Source organism: Lepisosteus oculatus, chromosome 8, assembly GCF_040954835.1.
Source record: "Lepisosteus oculatus isolate fLepOcu1 chromosome 8, fLepOcu1.hap2, whole genome shotgun sequence".
In the NCBI taxonomy this organism is placed as follows: domain Eukaryota; kingdom Metazoa; phylum Chordata; class Actinopteri; order Semionotiformes; family Lepisosteidae; genus Lepisosteus; species Lepisosteus oculatus.
This window is the reverse complement of record NC_090703.1, coordinates 41,076,079-41,097,250: the sequence shown is the minus strand read 5'-3', so window position 1 is coordinate 41,097,250 and position 21,172 is coordinate 41,076,079. Positions and strand designations below refer to the sequence as shown.

The window sequence follows — 21,172 nt, the reverse complement described above, 5'->3', positions numbered from 1 at the left end:
TTAAGTAATGTTTCTCTTGGAAACTATCATTACACCACAAACTATCATTACACCATAAAAAGTAGTGATTTATATATTAGACCATATTATATATCTGGTCCATGTTTTATTTAAAAAGATTACTGTTGCAAAAATCCCAATAAAGATACATTAAAACAAAAAAAATATTGTTGTTGACAAAAAAAGTCAGAACAGGTTTTAAAGTTCCCAAGAAGTAATAACTTTAATAAAATACTCAAATATCTTAAAAGGCAGATTTCATAAGAACTAATACAGAATATGAATATGTAGTCATATCATATCAAAATGTAGCCTCTAATGTCTGATTTTTCTATGTTACTATAAAAGATAATTAAACATGTTATAAGTGATGTTGCTCGTAATGAAGTACTAACACGAATATGCAATCCAATACTGACCTTCACTCTAAATTTTACTTAAAGTGAATGTGTCTCCATACACTACTTATGGTCCCCCAGAACTGAGGTATCATATGTATTTGTTCCAATAAATCAAATATATGCATGGAATTACCCAATAATAAAACATACATTGTACTTTTCTTTCATTTTAATCCCAAGGTAAAAAAAAAAACTGTTTGACTCTAAAGCAAAAACAAGTTTTGATCTTGCTGCCCTCTCAAGACATCAAGGAGAGCACTATACAAAATAGATATAAAAAAATTTCCCCAAACATTCCAGGAGTTGTTTCTTAACAGGACGAAGAAAGTCATGGAAAATCTACACAAGCTGTTTTTTTTTACTGTTATATGAAATGCAGTGCAAAACTATTTTTATTTGTCACAAAAGTCCTCCCATTTTATGCACAAAGAACACAGTCACCTTTTCCCATTCAAAATCAATCTGGTACAAGAAAAGAGCAGTGAATTTACTGGGATTTTATTTTCCAAATCAATCCCTACCCACACTCATTTTCTTTATGTATCCAAAGTGTTTTACAATTGCATATGAAATCAAAGCAGATTGTGTTTTTTAACAGCTATGAACGTTTTCCTCATCGTGATGCTTGCATGTAACCACTTCTTGAGAGTTTTATGATGGTATTAAGATTTCTACATCAAACAAGCAGTATCTCTATGAGTTCTGAACTCCTCTCCCAAAAATAAATAATGTTTTAAAAAACAAGGGGATGATGCCCAGCTTGATTCTTCAAATCCTGAAGCATTATTTCTTGCCCTCCACCATGATGATGTGATACCCAAACTTGGTCTTCACTGGCGGATCTGTGTACACAGGCTTGTCCATGGTGCTGACCGGCAGGGCAAAAGCTGCATCTTGAAAAGGCCCAACCATAGAGCCTCTGGTCATCCAGCCCAAGTCCCCCTGTCACACCCAGAGGAAAGACCAGCTCAGCATTTATTGTACAACTGGACAGAATTCCTAACCAAAAAGCTCAACTTAGAAAACTGTCAGTAATCTGCACTGCAAACACAGGACCATGATTATACTGTACCTACCAAAAATGTAACAAAGAAAAAACAAGAATATGTAAATTATACAGGAGCAACATAAACTGTGTCCATAACATTATGTGAAAGCGATTCTAAGGTATAGAGACGTTGAAACAATGTTAATGGCTACTGCTATTCATAATTTACCATAATATACGAGATTTTTATTCATGTAAATTTAACACTAAAATACTGTAGTACTGTATACAATTGAGAAGATAATAAAATTGAGAAAATACACCATCCAGTGACCAAAAGTGTGAATAAAAACCAGTATTTACAACATCACTTATCTATATGTAAATGGGACAATGTCTATTCAGCTTTTACTAGTGTATATGGGAGTCTCAATTCCATCATGTGCTCTGCACATTTACTGCTCATACAACCCCATCAATAGGAAAGACCAAGCGAATTCTGTGAAGACTCTGCTTCATCCTCACAACAAAAAGGGATCAGTATGACTTTTTTAATCTGTAGTTTGTAAAACGGCTTTCTTTTTTCAGTTTTTGTTTCCTTTTGCAATTTCACCAATAATAATTTACAAGATGATTTTTACCAGACTGTTGTGTACAGGTATATTAGGTAAGCAAAGACATTTTCAATGAGGCAACTAAAGGGATAAGAAACTAAGAGCTGGTTATTGCACATCTGAACAGCCAGTATTGAGAATGCTGCCACACTGTAAATAAACAGAGCTCACAATGGAAATTATTTTTGGAGTGAGAACTGGATATGAAAAGCTTCAATATTGATTCTTAAATTCACAGTACACAAATTTCAGCACAACACCTGACACTACGGTTCTTCCAAACATTTCACCCATTACTCATCCACAGTGAAGAAATGGCTTGGTCTCCTACATCTACATGTTTTTCACCCTAAATAAGATACTGTTCCAAAATTTGAGAACCATTCAATTTAACTGACTTCACCTTTCTTTCTTTAGAGTGTATGGTGGAATTGGCCCACTTCTGAGAAGTGACTTGAACGTACCGAATCTGGTTCATATTAAATTAGCCATGTTCAATACATTAATTTAAAAAAATTAACATCTCCCATGCACTGAAGGGAAGTTAGCATTAGACTCTTATAGTGGCGGTGAGAGGCAATGACTAATAAAAGACCAGTTACAAAAAGTGCAGTGAATAAAGCCTTTAATTAGTCATGCTTACTTTTTTTGTGCAGAAGGGGTTGGGATAAAACAAATTACTAAATATAATGTTCATGGACTGCAAAACTATTTATTAATTTGGTACTTTCACATATAGTAGCAAAGGTATGTGTGATTTTATTATTTCAGTTAGGGATTATAATCTATGTGCTGTTCTTTCTATACTATTATAATCTAAGGGCATTCTATCCTCTTAGGTTAGGCAAGCAGAGAGGAGGCCACACTATATAAACACAGCTGCTTTGGAGATGGTCAGCAGCATCAAGTTTTTGGGCATTCACTTCATCAATAATCTGACTTGGTCCCGTGACACAGACGAAGTAATCACAAAAGCACACCAGCACCTCTATTTCCTTAGACAACTCCGGAGATTTGGTATGTCTTCACAATCACTCACAAATGTACAACAGAGAAAGCATGTTCACCAGATGCATTACAGTTTGTTATGGTAATTGGTCAGAACACAACCATAAAAAAGCTACAGAATGGAACTCCTCTCCATTCATCCCATCTTCAGTACACACTGCCTCAGAATGGCAGATAATAGAATTAAAGATCAACACCACCCTGGGCATGCCATTTCTTCTATCTTGTGGCAAAAGATTGAGGAGTATAAAAGCCCAAACCTCAAGTTTTAAAGAAAACGTCTTTCTCGGCCATAAGATTTCTTAATACCACCCCTTAATTCTCCTACTTCCCATTTATACCCCTTTATTTTTGGACTGAACTCACAACACTGTCACTACCTGTTTTTTGCATATTACTACTAATTGAATGCTGCTGAAAATTACAGTTGTTACTTTTCTCATGTATACGGCTGCTACTGGTATTTTACACTGCAGCTTTCCACTATCTTTTTGGCGTACATGCTTTTTTTTATGTTCTGGTCTCCAACAATTTCAGATGCCATCTGTTATGTGTGGAAACACACATAAAGTAAGCATTTAATTGTACTCAGGTACAAAAAAAATCTGAAACTTGAAAATCTGGAACTCTGTTGCTGTCTACAGGTATTCTAATCTGTCATTTGTTTTAGCCCGTCTCATCTAGATGCATTTCTCACTTACTCCTTGTCTCGCTTTGTCTTCACTGTATTGTGAGGCGACTTCACTGAACCGCACCCCAGACTTCAGTTTTTCCATGGCCTCCATTGATTTGCTGTGTTTTTCACAAAGAATATGTCGGACCTGAAATAAATTATAAGTGTGTGTGTGTGAGAGAGGGGATCAACATGCAAACTACAGTAAACTTTAGAAAAGTACAGAAAGGGAATTCTTTTTGGTATTATACTGCCAATCGGCTTTCCCAATACAAACATCTGAAAACACTATCACAAGATCCCATGAAGTGTTTCGTAACATATTTATTCAACGTTGCACAAGATTTCATAATCATAAGATTATTCTTGAAGCATTCCATTGTTAACAAAGTTGGATGCTTTTTGGCAATTTGACGCTAGGGAGGTAAACACCGAGTTATAATAGTCCATTTTAATGCCCCACTGGAGATGAAAAACTTTACAAATGTCTGACACAAAGTTCAACGGTGCCACTGTACCTTAACTGCATTTCCCCCTTTTTGCGGCTTTTCTTTTTTCTCAGAGTCACCACCTCCAGAAGCGCCAGCTCCTAAACATGGCAGAAAGACACCAGCACAGATACAGTGGTAAAAAAAACAACTATTTATATAGCACTTTAAAGGCATCTTCTCACAGTGATTTTTTACAGGAAAAGTACAGAAAAGAGTTAAAACAACAAAAACAGTAACAAAGTTCAAGTTCAAGTTTATTGTCATTATACTCATATACATGGTATATGGTATAACGAAATGCTATTTAGCTAGCTCTCGGACATAAGTAGTACAAAGAGAAAAAAAAACAACAACAATACAATTGTGTTGCAAAAGAAAGACAGAGACAACAGGCAGTGTGCAAAAACCAACAACAGGCAATGTGCAAAAAACAACAACAGGCAATGTGCAAAACAACAAAAAGTTAACAGGTTATGTGCAAAAATATGCATCAACAGAATAAAATAAAGGGATAGAAATTATGGGGAGTGTGCTTTTGACATGTATGGTAGAGGTAGATTTTCAATGTGTGTTTGGGTTTTTGGTAAGAAAGAAAGGAAGAAGGCACTGTTGAGGTTCAGATCATAGGTGAGAGGTGAGGTGAGAGTGAGAGTGAGAGAGGCTGGGAATTTAACAGTTTGATAGTGCGGGGGTAAAAACTGTCTCTGAGTCTGGTAGTCCGGGCCCGAATGCTCCGGTACCGTTTTCCAGATGGTAGAGGATCATAAAGTCTGTACCTGGGGTGTGTGGGGTCTTTGATTATGCTTAGAGCTTTCCTCAAGCACCGTCTGTCATAAATGTCCTGGATAGATGGGAGGGTAACCCCAGTGATGGACTGGGCAGTTTTCACCACCCGCTGTAGGGCTTTGCGGTCAGCAGCACTGCAGTTGCCATACCACACTGTGATGCAGCCTGTCAGTGTGCTTTCTGTAGTGCATCTGTAAAAGTTAGTGAGGATCTGGGGACATATCTTAGCCTTCTTCAACCGTCTTAGGAAGTACAGGCGCTGTTGTGCTTTCTTGATCAGACAGGTAGTGTTGAGAGACCATGTGAGGTCCCAAAGACAGGAGATCCCAAAATTAGCACAAAGAAAGAGAAAGGTTTAGAATGCAGTAGAAGATACAAAGGGGCCGACACGGACATCAATTAAATAAAAGCCCTTCTGAAGAAGGTTTTGAGTCTGGATTTGAAAGCGCTCGGGAAAGATGATTCTCTGATATCCTGGGGGACAGATTTCCAGAGCTCAGAGGCATAGCAAGAGAAGGCCCTGTCACCCGTATGACACCCAGAGTCAGATGAAGAAAGGTTGCGATGATGATGATGATAATTCAGACAGGTACTGAGGGGCCAAGTCATGTAGAGCCTTTGAGCATGAGTTGACACAAAACCTTATACAGTAGGAAGCCACTAGTACAAGGACATCAGGACCAGATTAACGTGACCACTTGCATATGACGTGGTCAGCATTCCGACTGACGAATTCTGGACATTCTGAGGTTTGTTCAGTGTGGATTTAGATACAGTAATCAATGCTACAGAAGACGAATGTGTTGACAAGCTTTTCAGCTACAGCGAGGGACAATACAGGACATAGCCTGGTGATATTTCTGATATGTTTGATGTTTTTTAAATATGTTGCAAATGTGGATCAAACGTCAAGTCGGGAATAAATATCACCCCGACGTTCTTCAACTTAGACTGAAATTCAAGTACAGTGCCATCCACAGATGGGGTTCCTGCAGTGGCTTTACATAGGTAATAGAAGGCGGCAAGAAGCATTACGTCAGTCCTGTCGTACTTTACGTTTGAGTCATCCAGGTATTGGAGAGCGCAGAGACAGCCACATCCGTGTCAAGTTTGTATGTACTTAGATTTGAGTAGTATAAGCACAGAAATGATCAGTCAGACCATGTGATCTAAATACAGTACACAGTATTATGTAGTTCCCGAGAATAATATTTCGGGGAAAAATACAGTTACATACGTTTTGCTGGAGACACACATATAACGTATTTTCACATGTGGACACTGTAAACTAGGGATTTAGCAAACGGGGTGTATGCATAGATTAAGAACAGTTTAAATCACATTAAATTCAAATGTTTAAAATACCTGACAAAAAAAAACGCGAGTAACCAACATTTCATTTAAAATGTAACGGACCTCCTCGACTGCAGCAGCCCCCAACTAGTAGTCTCTTGCTAATAATGCCGTGTGGATTAAATAAAAATAATAAATCAACAACTTTGTTTACCTTTTCCTCCCTTGCCAGCCTTTCCCTGTTTCGGCGGCATTGTCCGTTTTTTTTTTTCAATTCGAAAAACTTTCAAATATTTAAAATAAAAACAAGGCTCATAACACGCAGACTTACAGAAGTCTGCAGACTGCAACAGTTCTGCCCAGGTTAATCAGCGTGAGCCCAGCAGGAAAAAACGTCAATAAATCGCGACAAGTCGCACAGCATCGCTAGAATTCCTGCGCCGGAGCAGTAAAGCAGCGACACAACAACCAAAGAGTGAAAGCCTACAGAGGTGTGTATGTACCCAGATATAATCCTCATCACACTAGCGCCACCTAGCCAGGAGGTTTGAAAACGCCTGCGAGTTGCTCTATTCGTGTGTGCTTTGTGTAATTAATGGAATTTCAATGAATGAAGCACGGTAGTCGTAAAATCTATTTCACATAAAAAATTATTTATTCTCAAAGCAAGCATTTATTTAGATAGTAAATTTACTGCAATTATACTGTAAATGAATGTGCACAATTTAAAACATCAATTGTAGTTAAGGACAAATTGCCTAGTAATAAAAATATACCTACGAAAAAACTGCAATTATTTGTTTTGTGAAGGTACACAATCACATGGATAAGAAATATCCACAGGTTTGAGCAAGTGTTCAATGGTTTATTAGCACCATTGAGCTGAGCACCATGGCATGCTGCAGAATGGAGAGACCTGCAGTTTAACTGACAGGTAGACAGAATTCATTGTCACCTCCTAGGTTAAGGACAGGCTTCAATCTGATGAGAAATGTTAATAATACTGCACAGATGCAACATGCTTTCTAAGAACACAGGTTAAGAAATGTATATATGAATAAATTAATAAATTCAGAATATAAATAAAAATTAATTTAAATAATCATAAAATAGGCTTGTATCTGTTATAGCAAAAATAATCTGTCTCCGATATCACACGACTTGGTGACAGTGCTACAGAGTCTCCACTATCACCACTGATAGTACTAGTTATTCTTCAGTTTGCTTTAGTTTCTAAAACGTTTCCCACACTTTGTGCACGTTCATTTTCTCTTTCCTTGGTTATGTGCTTTTAAATGTACTGACTGACCAAATGTCTCTCCACACTGATTGCAGCAGTATGAGCCCTGTCCTTTGTGAGTTTGTGGGTGAACTTTTAAATTTTCCATTCAAATGAATTTTCTCCCACACTGACTGCAACAGTACATCCCTCCAGAGTGTGTGTGCTGGTGCTTTTTCAAGTCATTTGACAACAAAAAACCCTTCCCACATTGACGGTAGCAGTATACTCTTTCTTCTCTGTGAATCTGCTGGCGGTATTTCAGTTGTCTCGACTGACTGCAGCTGTATGGTCTCTCCCCTGTGTGAATTCGCTTGTGTGTTCTTAAACCTTCTTATCGACTGAAGCTTTTGCCACACTGGTTACACAAACATGGTCTTTCTCCTTTGTGAATACGCAGAAGGTTTTTAAATTGTTCTAAGTGAGTGAGCCTCTTCTTACAATGAATTCAGCAATATGGTCTCTCCTGTGTGAATTCACTGGTGTATTTTAATGCTGCCTGACTGACTAAATTTCTTCCCACACTGACCACAGCAATGTGATCTCTGTCCAGCCTGAATGCCCTGGCTGTCTAAAACACTGACACTTTCTCCGCTCTGTATGTTGTGTTCTTTCCCTTCAGGGTCATTCTCGTTTATAGATACTAGGGTGAGTGTGCTGAAGTCTACATGTTGTGTGTGTTCTAATGACAGTCTCTCCAATTTAACTGAAGGAGACCTCAGGAATTTATAGCGTGGGATAGTCTAGTCTTCCCAATTCCTTGGCTCTGTTGCCCTTCATTACTTTCAAAGTCATCTATATAAATGTTCTTGCCGAGTGTGATCTACCTCAGCCCCGATCCCTTCACTGCATATAGAAGTTGATAAATTATTTTAACACAACGACAGCTGTGTTTTTCAATTATAAGGCAAACCTGGCTCAGGCTAAAAGGACAATGTTGAAAAGACATTTTAAAATGGTTCCTAAAAACAAAGGTGAGGACTTTCTGGTTGAAATAGCTCCAACAGGGTGTGTAAACTTAAATCATGCCTATGGCACAACAGCCAATGTTTACTAAGCAAACCATCAAATCCAAGGCCAGAATAATTCCTTCACTTATTGTTAGTGATCTAATAAAATAACAAAAAATATTTGCTGAAAAGAATTAAGGAAGATGGGATTTTAAAGCAGTATTCTTTGAAGCATTGTTCAACAATTTAAAAATGAAAAATATTTATTAAGTAACCTGAGCTTTCGTAACTGACCGGATTAAATCAATATCTGAAGATGTCTCTTTTTAGTCAAAGACTACCATTGAAAACTGTATTTCTTTATCTTTGGTTTCATTAATTGGTGTTCTTTCCATAAAACTTAATTATAAAATTGGCGATGATGGTTTTTGATGATAGCAGGTCATCCCACTGTGGAAAAAACTAGGGCACATGATATTTATCCTGCCCTCAAAAACCACATACTGTAAAATGTCAAGCGGCAAACTTAAAACCAATGGTTTGTATACAATGTGAAGTGAAACCAAAGTTAGGAACTTTGTTGTTAAAGCTGTATATTCAGTTCATTTTCCATAACACTTCAGAGAAAGCTGTTCAAATGATTACATGATTACAGTTTTAACCATTAAACAAAATTAATTCAAGAACTGCTAGTCAGTTTTATAAATAATTCTGGCCTGAGCACATTATGTGGAGTTTGCATGTTCTCCTTACAGCTACATGGGTGTTCTCTGGTTACCATAGTTCTCTTGTTTAGTTCATAAATGTTTCTAAATCTGTCTGTGTGCATTCATAGTTTGTTAGACAGCTGGTCTAATTACTTAACTGTAAAAATTCTAACCCAGCTTTGAGGCGCTTTATAGGTAACTGTGCCTTTAACAAAGTGAATGTTTTGAGTAATAAACTGTAAAAGAAAAATCCTATATATGGTTATAAAAATTATTTTTTGAACAAAATCCAGAACATAATGATGCAGTTCAATAAATCAGCGAGGAAATAGAAAGAGTCACAAAATTAAATTAAAAACTTTATTTTTTGTGTAAAACACTTTTGTAATAGTACACGGCTAGGTTAAAAGACATTTTTTTACAGAAATGAAGTGTTAAAGCCTTGTTGCATTCAAACAAAAACAAATTGAGCACAGCACCATGAAATTCTGCTCCTGCCTCTTATTAAAGTGAATGTGAAAACTGTGGCTCCACAAATCTTAATCAAAATCAAATACCCCAATTAAATTCTTATACCTTTTAGGATTCTAATAGTGCCTGAAAAAGGGTAAAATTTTACAAAACATCAATAATACAGTTAACAAGGCATAGAATAACACAGACATTTCAAAATTTACAAAGTTTACAATAAAAGTGTTAAAATACTTTTTTGTGCAGAAACATTTTGATATGACAGCAGATGTAATTAAAACAGTTCAAACCAGGCATGTGTTCAGATAGCAGCTACTTTGTCACTCAGGGCTCTTCTGGTCAGTTCATAAGCAAGGAAAAGGGCTCCATTGGAAGGGAATGCTCGCACTACAGTGGGGGTCAGTCCACAGTACAAGGCTGTAACACCTGAAGAAGAAGAATTGTTATTAATAAATTGCTTATAAAAGGTAACTCAAAATGCTTTACAGGTAATGGGGACTCCCCTCCACCACCAATGTGTAGCATCCACCTCTGATGCAACGGCAGACATAGTGCACCAGTACACTCACCACATATCAGCTCTCATTCGGGAGGAGACACAATGCCAGGAGAACAGAGTAATGAAGCCAATTCATAGATGGGGCTTATTAGGAGACCATGACTGGTAAACACCACTGGGAAATTTGGCCAGGACTCTTTTCGAGAAACACCCTGGGATCTTAAATGACCACAGAGAGTCAGGACCTCAGTTTAACATCTCATCCGAAGGACAGTGCCTTTTTACAGTTTAGTGCCCCTTTCTCTATACTGGGGCATTAGGACCCACATAGACCGCAGGGTGAGCGCCCCCTGCTGGCCCCACTAACACCTCTTCCAGCAGCAACCTTAGTTTTTCCCAGGAGGTCTCCCATCCAGGTACTGACCAGGCTCACACCTGCTTAGCTTCAGTGCGTTGCTGGTTGCGAGTTGCAGGGTGATAGGGCTGCTGGTTATCACCCTACAACTCACCTAAGAACAAAGCACTCAGAAAGTTTTGAATGTGCTCTGTCAGGTAATCAGTTCAGTTTATTTTTCATGCATGTTCCAACTAAAAGGCATTAAGGAAACACTAAACTTAAACACAGAACAGCAGCAGCAGCAGCAAAAACAACAAACGTAAATAACATACAACTTAAAAGTGCACATCAGTGTGAGCCAGTGGTAGAGGTAGAATTCCATAAATCTGAGAGATTGCTTGAAGAAGCGGTCTCTGAACGTGCCTTTATGATCCTATTACACTTACCAGAGGACAGGAGAGGGAAAAATCAGAAACCAGGATGTTATCCTTAGGAAGCCTCCCTGAGACAGTGAGTTGTACATCATAAACATTTCATAACAATGAACATTCAGCTACTGATTGCGGTTTAGAGTACAGTGATTTGTATATTTCAACAATTTCTTTACCACTTTGTGTTTTTTAGTTGTACAACAAAGTATCTCATGATTATGCAAGAAACCTGCTGGACTTGACCAAGGGCTCTGCAGCTCTTGACAGTAGCCTTTGGATAGATTAACTTTTTATGCTATTTTCAAAGCGCTTCATCCACTACGGGGTCGCAGGGGAGCCAGAACCAATCCCGGCAAGCAAAGGACACAATCTGGAGAGGATGTCAGTCCATCGCAGGACAGCCAGACACAAACAGTCATGCACATACTGTATTTATACAAGGACCAGTTTTCCCCATAGACAACAAACCTACTTGTACCAATACGTCTGACTGTGAAACCAGAGCAACCAGTGGAAACTCACGTGAACACAGGGAGAACATACAACATACAAACACCATGCAGATAGGATCACAGGTCCAGAATTGAACCCAGGGCCCCAGTGCTAACAACTGCCATTTAAAGCCATTTCAAGCAATGAATGTAAATGCTGCCATTGAGCAGCCCATTAAACAGTACAAGCAGATTCTTGCCTCACCAGGTTCCAGTTCCATATAGGTGGAAAGACCAGAGGAAGGAGAGTGAGCTATAGACTGGATCACCTTCCCTAGACCACAAAAAGCTCAGAGGCTCTCCCCCTGGGCTGCCATGTGACACGGTACCCCGTAGTCCTCTGCTATTGACCAACTCAAGCCTGCTAGCGAGGAACAAGCAAAGTCTGCCCAAGGCAGCTCAATATTTCTTACCTTCAGTTCTAAGGATGTTGATAAAGGACACGAGGAACCCAGCCTGCTTGCCACTCATGGACAGAACCTGGATTCTGGACTTCACTGAGTCAATGGGATAAACCGCAAGCCAGAAGAATGCCCCCCCAATGCCTCCACTCACAACCAGCAGTGCTGCATCTGTATGGAGGAGGGCAGAGGGGCAGTGAGACTTCGCCATGAGCCACACGGGGCAACCCACTCATTAATACCGTGGGCCATATTTATGTTAACATTTCCCAGGAATTTACCTTAAGAGGACAGCATAAAAAATAAAAAAACAAACTCCTCATTTTACTACATTAAAAAAATAAAATTTTAAACCTGCTTGTAGAGACTCCCTAATTTACATCCTGGATGCTTCATTGAGTAATACAGGCCCAAGTGGGTTTTTTATTAAAATGGTTCTGTATAGTTTGACCAATGTGTCTTAATTTTACAACTACTAAGACCTATAAAAAATACCATTGATTACTTCTCTAAACCAGGAGGTCTCCACCTCAGTTCCTAGAGGGCCACAATGTCTTTTGTTTTTAATTTTGTAGTTTGTGTTCTCAATTTAATTAAGGACAAATTTAATTATTTTCTCCATCTAGATGAATCAAAGTGTACTGCATTTAATTCCCCCACCAACAGTCGCTTGATTCATGCAATTATTTCCAGGTATAGTGTCTTTAAAGCCCTGTAGGCCTGGAAAAGAGCTATATAATTATCCAATTCATCAAGCAATTAAACCAAATAAGTAACAAAGCTCAGGTGGAAAGAAAGCTACAATGCACTGGAACCCTCCAGGAAAGGAGTTTGAGATCTCAGCTCTAAACAAGTCTTGCAAATCTAATTTTATATATTTTAAGGCGGTTTCTGTAAGGCAAAGTAATCCAATCCAGGTTTGCTAAATGGGACCCTACTTGCTTCATTTAGTAAAGTCTTTCTTTACTCCCCTCTGTCTTCATGGCTTGCCTGCCTTTCAGCTGCAAGAGATAAGTGAATTTCTCTTTAAAATAAAATCCACTGACAGCCCGTTTTCACAGGCAATCATTTCTATTTATAAATTTATCCTACCAATAAGAATTACAGTACAAGATAATAATCCCCAGAAAAAAAACTAGAATTTTCTTGAAATGGATTATAAACTGGATTTTGGTGAAGTGCATTTTAAAAAGGGCTCTTGACAGTTTGTGCCATATACATCTCCCCAGCGGAAATCCCCAATCGAAGGCTTCACCTCAAAGCTAAATCTGAAAGGAGGAACTCGAGGACAGACATACGAGATGTGTGCGTGTTTGTACACCGTCAGCATATTTTCACTTTGTATTCTGATCTGTTATGAAAGTGTTCTCCCCTCCGTTTCCCTAACCCCTGCAAGCCACAATAGCTTTTACACTCATTAAAAATCTCCAGCTGAAGAGATGATCATTCATTTCCAAGACTAGTAGTCCAGCCTCACCCAACTCATCCTTTGACATTCCCGGCTTAGTGAAAAAGGTCCTGCTTATTTCATATCCTCCAAAGAAGAAGAAATAACCGGGCACCTCCCTCAGCCAAGTGCTTGTTAGCCCCTGAAACAAGCCCTGGGGTCCATCAGTCTTCATGATGTCCCTCACTATAGACCAGGCAGAGCTGGGACACAGAAGAGAAAGATGAACACCTCAGACCTGCCCTGAAGAAGAAAGACAGGAACCACCCCGTTTCACGTTCATGTCAATTTCCTATGCCATTTGCTTTTTCACATAATGGAGGTGCAGCTTTCAATGACTGAAAGGTAAAAATGCTCAGAGTCTAGAGAAGGCACTTTCCAGCATGCTACTGATGTCACTGCAGTGGTTTGACCAATGCTAATAAAATGGAGGGGTTTGGGTTTAATTTGAAAGTTATGCGATATCGTGATCATGATCCCCTTAAAAATCTGGAAAAAAAAAAACAGTCTAGGATAAATCTGTGTGGCTCTTGCAAGTTCCCCGATCTTTATCCTACTGAAACATCTATGGAAGAATGTGACGGGGAGGGAGGGAGGACTGAAAATAGTGACTCCATCATAAATACGCATACACTGTTGGTCTGAAATAAGATAAAACAGTGGGTAAAACCCACATCTGTCTGACAGAATCATATTAATAGCGGCCACAATCCGATAGCAGGATGATGGAAGTTTACAGTAAACTGGGAGTACTTCCACTGCCCAGTTTTATTTTAAAGGTATTTAACATGTCACATAAATCTACAGTTAATGCTTACTCAAAAGCTGGCATTATAACTCTCAGGATGATCCTATAAATATTGACCTCAAATATACGTTTAAAAGCCAACGAACCACAGCTTTAAATGCCTGTACCTTCTGTTAAACTATAAACATGGGTGTTTGGTTTTCTAAATACACATTGAACAAAAAGACTGAAAAAGAGAGGAGGACTTTTGTCCCATTTAGCCCTGTTTCATTCAATCATGTCTTAAAAAGAAGCCAGGGTATGGCTGAGTAAGAGTCCCACAGCCCAACTTGGGAGATACAGAGCTTTACAAGTGGCACAAAGCTAAGCAAGAGCACAGTGAAACCAATAGCCTTAACACAGTGGAATTGTACTTTAAGCGATAAGGGTACAAAACAAAATGAATATGTAGGAGAAGAGACCATCCGGAAAGCATATTATATTTGTACATGCATTTTTGTTTTCCTCTTTATCCTTTAGACAGTGAATTGGGTCCTCGGGGCTCATGGTAAAAGGCAAAAGGCCCCGGTCCATTGAAGGACACACACCCATTTTCTCAGACACACGCAGTTCACACTTTAGAAACACCAATCAACCAGGATAGTGTTTAAACTGTAGGAGAAAACTGGAGCACTCAGAAAACCCAAGCAAAATCCACACACACAGAGCCCCATTCTAACCCAGGACACTGGAGCCATCAACCAATAGCAATAACCTCTACCCATTGTTTTCAGTGTGAAAATTACTAGCATGGGTCCAATTGGTCTAATATATTTGGAAACTGTACGATTTTCACCCTCCTTCTTCCCTAAACGGCAACATATGATAAAATGTGATCAGCTGAAGAGTTGCTTACACCCGATATGCCAAAGAGGTTTTGCCGGCCACTTTCATTTCATGGAGAGCCTGCATCCGGCACTTCACCAGCTCTGTGGGACACAGCACTAGAGAGGAGAAGACAGAGGCGATTGAGCCCGCCGTGGCATTCTGCAGGTCACTGGAAGGAACAGAGATCACCACAGGAGCTGCTAAGTGCATAGTCTTACAAGTCACTCATATAGACTTCAACTACTCAGACACAGACAACAAAAGACTAACCTTTCCCATTTTCAGAGAAAGGAATGTAAACACAGGAGCCCACCTCAGTGAAATTAAAAAAAAAATCAATTTTAAATCATTTAGACTGCACACTAAGTTCACATCCATCCCAATGATAGAAGAACATGAAGGAGTGGTAGAAGTCTTATGATTCTGTAGCAAACTGATATTTCCTTCCCCTCCCCTGCCCCCCATCTTCAGAGAGGCACACTAAAGAGTGCAGAAGATAACAGTTTAACGACAAGGGCACAGAGATATCCCGACATCCCAGGAAAAGTGCAGCTTTCTCTCTTAAACAGAAGAGAGAAACAAAAATTGCATTGGGAACCCACTGCGCCTCATTCTTGACTACCCACAAATAACAGTGATATAATAATAATTTGTCCAAGTCTAGCCACATTAAAATAAGCACACTGTATTTCCTGAAGACTGCCTTATCATTTTATCAAGGTTCTTCATTTTAATATAGAACAGCAAATCTCTTAAAGAGAAGACGTCCATCATTGTTACACAAGTTATGCAAAAATATCAAATATGTTCCAATGACATCAGTCAACAGTACTTCTAGAAGCATTATTTGATTTCCAGCCCTCACCTGAGCTTGGATACGCTCTCCAGTCCAAACAGCCGCCTAGTGAGCTGTTGACAGAACCCATAACAGGCAAAAAGGACAGCGTTCTCGGCCACGTTTGCCAGTAGCGCAGGCATCGTGCCCTGATACAGCCCGTGCAGCCCATCCTGCCGGTAGGTTCTCAGCGAACAGTCCACAAAACCCCGATACATTGTTGGAAAGGTCTGCATCTTCACCTTCACCGTGTCAAAAGGCTGCCCACTCAGCACACACGCCACACCCCCTGAAACAGACAAGAGCACCAGACAGCAGGCTGAGTGCATTTCTCTAAACTGGGTCGGGGTCTGATCAGAAACATCCCCCCTTGTGCACAAATGCAGAGACATGCAAGAACAACAAGTGACATTAAATTAGAACTCTGGCTTGGAACACATCAAGCCTTTTAAGATTTGAAATCAACCAAATTTTACCTCTCGTCATGAAGTTAACCCAGCCTATGTCACTCAAAACAACAGAGTAAATGGTGGTGAATATACTGTAAAGAACAATGATTCTGAAATCACTGCTTCACTGTATTCTTAAGAAACCTGGCTCAACGCGGCTATTCGGTCAACTAATATCACATATCCCGCCAAATAAATGAAATGTTTCCTCTGCCTCCCCAAGATGCAGTACAACATTAGAACCTAGTATTTTAAATTCCTAGAAACGATCACCCAAACCACATAACTGTTTATGAAATTAAGACAATAGTATGAACTTGCATCCATGAACATAATCCTTAAAGAATAAATGATGATAACCTACCACCTAGCCCATTTCCCCCCACCCCATCACCTACTTTACAGGGGAACTGTAGTCCCAATTTCTTAGGCTAGTTATTAAATCTTAATAACAAAATTCAGCAATTGATGGCCTTGCAAAATTTTTCAAATTCCAAATTAAGCACAAAATCACGAACTTTGTGAAAGTACTGCATGGTCACCATATTGTCGCCAATCGCTGGTCTCGCCACAGGCAGGAGCGAGAGTTGACACAAATTGCGATGTGCAGCAGCCCTTCCTGCTCACTAGTCACTCTAATGACTGGTGTAATGCAATGTATGAGCCAATAAGTACAGGCTGTGCAGCAGACATCCTGCAGAAATGCAGAGATATTCAAACGCGATCTGCATGCTGAGCTAACAAGTTGCATTTGTCTGCAAAACCGTCTCGAAGTCAAGAACAACGTTTCTGTTGGATTCGAAGAAATGCATTCACAAGCCTGCTTGTTTACAATGCACTAGGACTGCATCACCTCACCAGTTTGGTTGCCTTGTTCTGAATAGCAGGATATGGCACTGTGCATACCTGGAAATTTTGGCTATTTTGTGATGTACCTGTAAAACCTCCAATTTACATCTTACTTTCATTATAGCTTGAAATGCACTCATCAATGCAGATCGTTTCTAACCCCAAAATAAAAACATAGCGTTGCAGTTCCCCTTTAACAAAAATTTAAAAAGTCATTTATCCACATGTTCAATTTTATGAGCTGTGAAATTTTGATGTGCAGATTTTCAGCCTTGCCTGGAGTTCAGCTACAGGAGAAATCCGATTAGTTCATAACTGATTCAATAAAAGTCTCTCTTAACAAATCATCAGCATTTAAGACAAGTGCAAATAGCTATACAAGAAAACCCACTGAGCAATAATAAAATCTAGTTTTAAAATCTTGCACAGTAAGTGGCTTCACACAGTCTTACATGCATTTTCAAGCCAGCTTTGATCCAAATGGGGACAGAGTAACCAGACAACAACTCCCTGCGTGATCTGTATGACATGGAAGCTGATACTCTGCACTCTTTCAAGGAATGGCAAGATGAGATCCTTGGATTAATAAACTACTTACTACCATACGGGCCGGATGGGTCAAAAGAGGCTTCCTCTCATCTGCAACTTTCTCTTGCCTTCTTAAAGTGGTCGTCCATGAAAATGGCTGCCCCACAGTCCCTATCGTAAGGGTTTGAAAGTTCATTAATCTAAAGCGCACACTCAGTTTGAACGAGTCAAATCACTTGATGACAACATGTCAAATAACCGTGGTCTGTGAAACAAGAAAAAAAACGTGATGTGAACCAGAATTAACCGTCATCGTTTCAACCTGACATGCTGGCCTTTGAAGTCAGGGAAACAGTATAAGCTATCTAATTCAGTTACTCCATACACTTACCCAGGCACTTGCTTTGCAGTATGTCAAGATAATGAATAAGAATTTAAGTAAATTAATGGTTTACATTACAAATGTTGACCAAGTGCAGATTATTTTTATTGATTTTTATTTCTCGAGGAATGGAACAACAACTTCACTTATTTAGGTACCCTCATTATAGATAACAATAACATTCATCAAGCCATTTTCTAACCACTTTATCCAATTCAGGGTTGCAGGAGAGCCAGAGCCTATCCCAGCAATGAGTGGGTGTGAGACGCAATGCACCCTAGATGGGACGCCAGTCTATCATAGGGCAAACACAAACATTCACTCTACAGACAATTTTCCCAGAAGCCAATTGACCTACTGTACCAGTACATCTCTGGACTGTGGGAGGAAGCTAGAGCACAACAATAACAAAATCAAAGATAAGAGCTGTAACCTTGGACAGACTGTGTGACACGTGGAACAATGGAAAGACATCAATGAAGCTCAAGAGGAGTCTGTACAACAGCAAGGTCACACCAGTTCAGCAACATAGCAAACCCGGGCCCTAACAAAGAGTTTGCCCGACTGAATGGCTTCAACTCTCACCTCTGCATTTTATGTATAAAATAATGAAAAAAAAGTCAAAGCCAGGTCACAACCCAACCACCTGTCAGTGATATTTCATAGAAGCAAAGTCAGATCACACTACAGTACTGGTCCAGAATTAACAAACAGGCACTAATAGGGACACCTATTCCCAACACAAAACACTGCCTACAGTATGTTCAAGCCACCAGAAAAGACCTACACAAGCTGGAGCCAACTTACAAAGAGACTCCAAGACAAATCGCATGACAAGGTAGCAGTCAGCCTTTTGTGACATGAAGCACAAGACTACAGAAAGGATGTGAGTGTGAAAACAGCTGGTAGCTCGTGGTAGCCCACAGAATGCTTTAAACTGAAAAGGGCTCCACACACTTGTAAAGGTTGGGACCCACCGTTATAAAGAGGTACGTATTGTCCAGATTTGAAACTCCACTGTTAAGCGGTACATTACTCACCTGCCGCCCCTGCTGTGAGGTTGATGACAGTTTCGATCAAGGGGTGGACAGTCCCTCTCTCCAGTGACATGTTGTGGCTGTCTGACTGGGGCAAACCCAGTGTCAGGTGGAGACACTGGGTGTTAAGATGTAGCACAACAGCACTTAGGGACCCTGTGGTACTGAAAAACATCAGAATGGCAACGTTACAAGGGTTTACCAGCAGGTCAGGTACCACACTTAAAAACAACTGCACCTGAGCTCGATATGCAAAATGGGACCTCAATTCGAAACAAGCCTTTTATTGGCAAGAGTTCGTTAAATGCACCCAATACTGTAAGTCCTTTAAAGTGGGAACATACAAATTTTCACAAAAGCAAATGTTGTGGAATACGCTTCCTAAATTTAAACGCATTAAACAGAAACACTTTCTAAACTGAAAGAACCAGCCCCAAAAGGTTTACTGATTTTTTTTTTGATATAACAGTTGAACCAGTCAGGAATGTTTACAGGTTTAATTATTTTTAAAAGAACATTGCAAACATTTCTTGAATTGCTTATTGGTAAGCTGTTATAGCATTCAGATATCTCATCTACCATCCTTCAGTACTTTCTCGTGATTTTGTTTACAGTACACAAAGATGAATTGTACAAAGAACGCTGTGTACCGAACTTGAATTCTTCCTTCAAAAGCTATAAACGCAAATCGCTAAAACTTCGTCTTAACTTTTACTTACTAAACCAGATCAGAGGTGGCACCTCCAGACAGTAATCATCCTCGTAGCGTTGCAGTTAGAGAGCAGGTGGAAAATCAAGGTAGAGAAATTTAAGCAAGAGTACAACAATTTTTTTTTTTAAAGGCAACTCAAAGGCTTAACACTTCACTTCATCACTAATCCCTGGGTATAACCGGTGCCTTCGAGTTTTATAGAGTTTCGCTGTGGGTGACAGCACGACCTGCCGCGTCACTGCCGGAGTTCAGGAGTTCAGAGAGGGGAGCACGTTTTTGTAATTAAGTGTTTACGTATAATATACTGCATTTAATCAACGTTGACAACTTATCATGCTAAGGTCGTGTATGCATCAGTGGTGAAATCTAAACATATTGTAACGCATTTAACTGTTCTGTTAAATAAGTGTGTTAATTAAGTGCCGTCTCATTTTTAACGGCATTTGCAATACGCTTAAAAAACACGTTATAATGTGTACCGAAACTCATGTTTGCTCTGTTATAATAAGAAAACACTTCTTTGCTCCAGAAAGCAGATTTCTCTCGCATCCTCAAAAGTACTACAACACACAACGCCTTCTCAGCTCCACCGTCTCCAGCGTATGGGTAGTAGACTTGATTTTAGAGTGCCTACCATAGGTATCAGCACCACGTAATGCCAGGCAACACTGTTTTATGAAGTTTATAACGAAAGTTCGGGCGGGATGACAAGAGTAGCAGAGTTCAATCAGACTCAGCTGTCAGTAATTTAATGGTGACGTAATTTCCTCACCTAAAACATTATAAACACTACCCACGTCTCTCCCTTGCATGCCTCTTTTTTTCATCCCAGTTCCACTCTATCTCTACTTTTGCTGCTGCCGCCCCTCAGTCAAAATCCTCACTGTGCCTGGGAGTCCTGGCCTGTTCGTCCTATGGCCAGGAGGTTAGCTCTCAACCAAGCAGGTTAAGCTTTCAATACACTTAAATCTTGAGTGTTGTTATTCATATTGAATTGAGAGTTAGTGAAAACGTTGTACAGAAATGTACTGTATTTAAGCAGCACAAGATCTTCTGGAAAGTGAAGTGCACTCCAATTTCAGGTTTAAACAAAGACGTATTAGCACACCAAGTGACACAGGAGTTCAGAAGCTAGGTACATTAATATCAATGGTGAACAACATGTTTTGTCTACCTGGATTAAGATACTTTATAATATAAAAAAATGTGAACACCTGATCATGCACAGTGATAGTACTTAGAAGTCTGATTTCAGATATGTGATTTTATTGTCATTCACCACAGTTCTTGCTTTCTTGCAAACACTAAATGATATAGCCTTACTTACATCACTGTGTTCACTTTAATCAATTACATCAATCACTTACACAATTACTTACATCATGTGATTGCTAATGCATTTGTTCTAGTGTTTTAATATGGTGTTATGCTGTAGAATGTGGAATGATCTCTTAATATGTAAGAGAGCTGCCTTACAGCGATATCTGGGAGCGAATGC

At 39.4% G+C, this 21,172-nt stretch overlaps 2 protein-coding genes across 3 annotated transcripts; both read right to left on the bottom strand.

Moving 5' to 3' along the window:
• Positions 1-883: 883 nt before the first annotated feature.
• On the bottom strand, positions 884-6,675 carry pin4 (protein (peptidylprolyl cis/trans isomerase) NIMA-interacting, 4 (parvulin)). Its single transcript, XM_006632744.3, has 4 exons — positions 6,469-6,675; positions 4,203-4,273; positions 3,713-3,832; positions 884-1,343 (listed from the first exon to the last, which is right to left on the bottom strand). Exons 1-4 carry the CDS (start codon positions 6,506-6,508, stop codon positions 1,185-1,187), a joined length of 390 nt encoding a protein of 129 aa, XP_006632807.2. The 5' UTR covers positions 6,509-6,675; the 3' UTR covers positions 884-1,184.
• Positions 6,676-9,536: 2,861 nt separating this feature from the next.
• On the bottom strand, positions 9,537-19,935 carry LOC102695732 (mitochondrial ornithine transporter 1-like). Of its 2 annotated transcripts, XM_069193466.1 has the most exons (8): positions 19,682-19,935; positions 18,966-19,126; positions 17,614-17,714; positions 15,748-16,006; positions 14,911-15,051; positions 13,298-13,470; positions 11,833-11,991; positions 9,537-10,087 (listed from the first exon to the last, which is right to left on the bottom strand). In XM_069193466.1, the coding sequence occupies exons 4-8, from the start codon at positions 15,951-15,953 to the stop codon at positions 9,963-9,965; spliced, it is 804 nt and encodes a 267-aa protein (XP_069049567.1). In that variant the 5' UTR covers positions 15,954-16,006; positions 17,614-17,714; positions 18,966-19,126; positions 19,682-19,935; the 3' UTR covers positions 9,537-9,962. The 2 variants fall into 2 exon arrangements, with proteins under 2 accessions (XP_069049567.1, XP_015206793.1); XM_015351307.2 differs by lacking the exon at positions 17,614-17,714 and having other exon boundaries at positions 19,682-19,934.
• Positions 19,936-21,172: the final 1,237 nt, after the last annotated feature.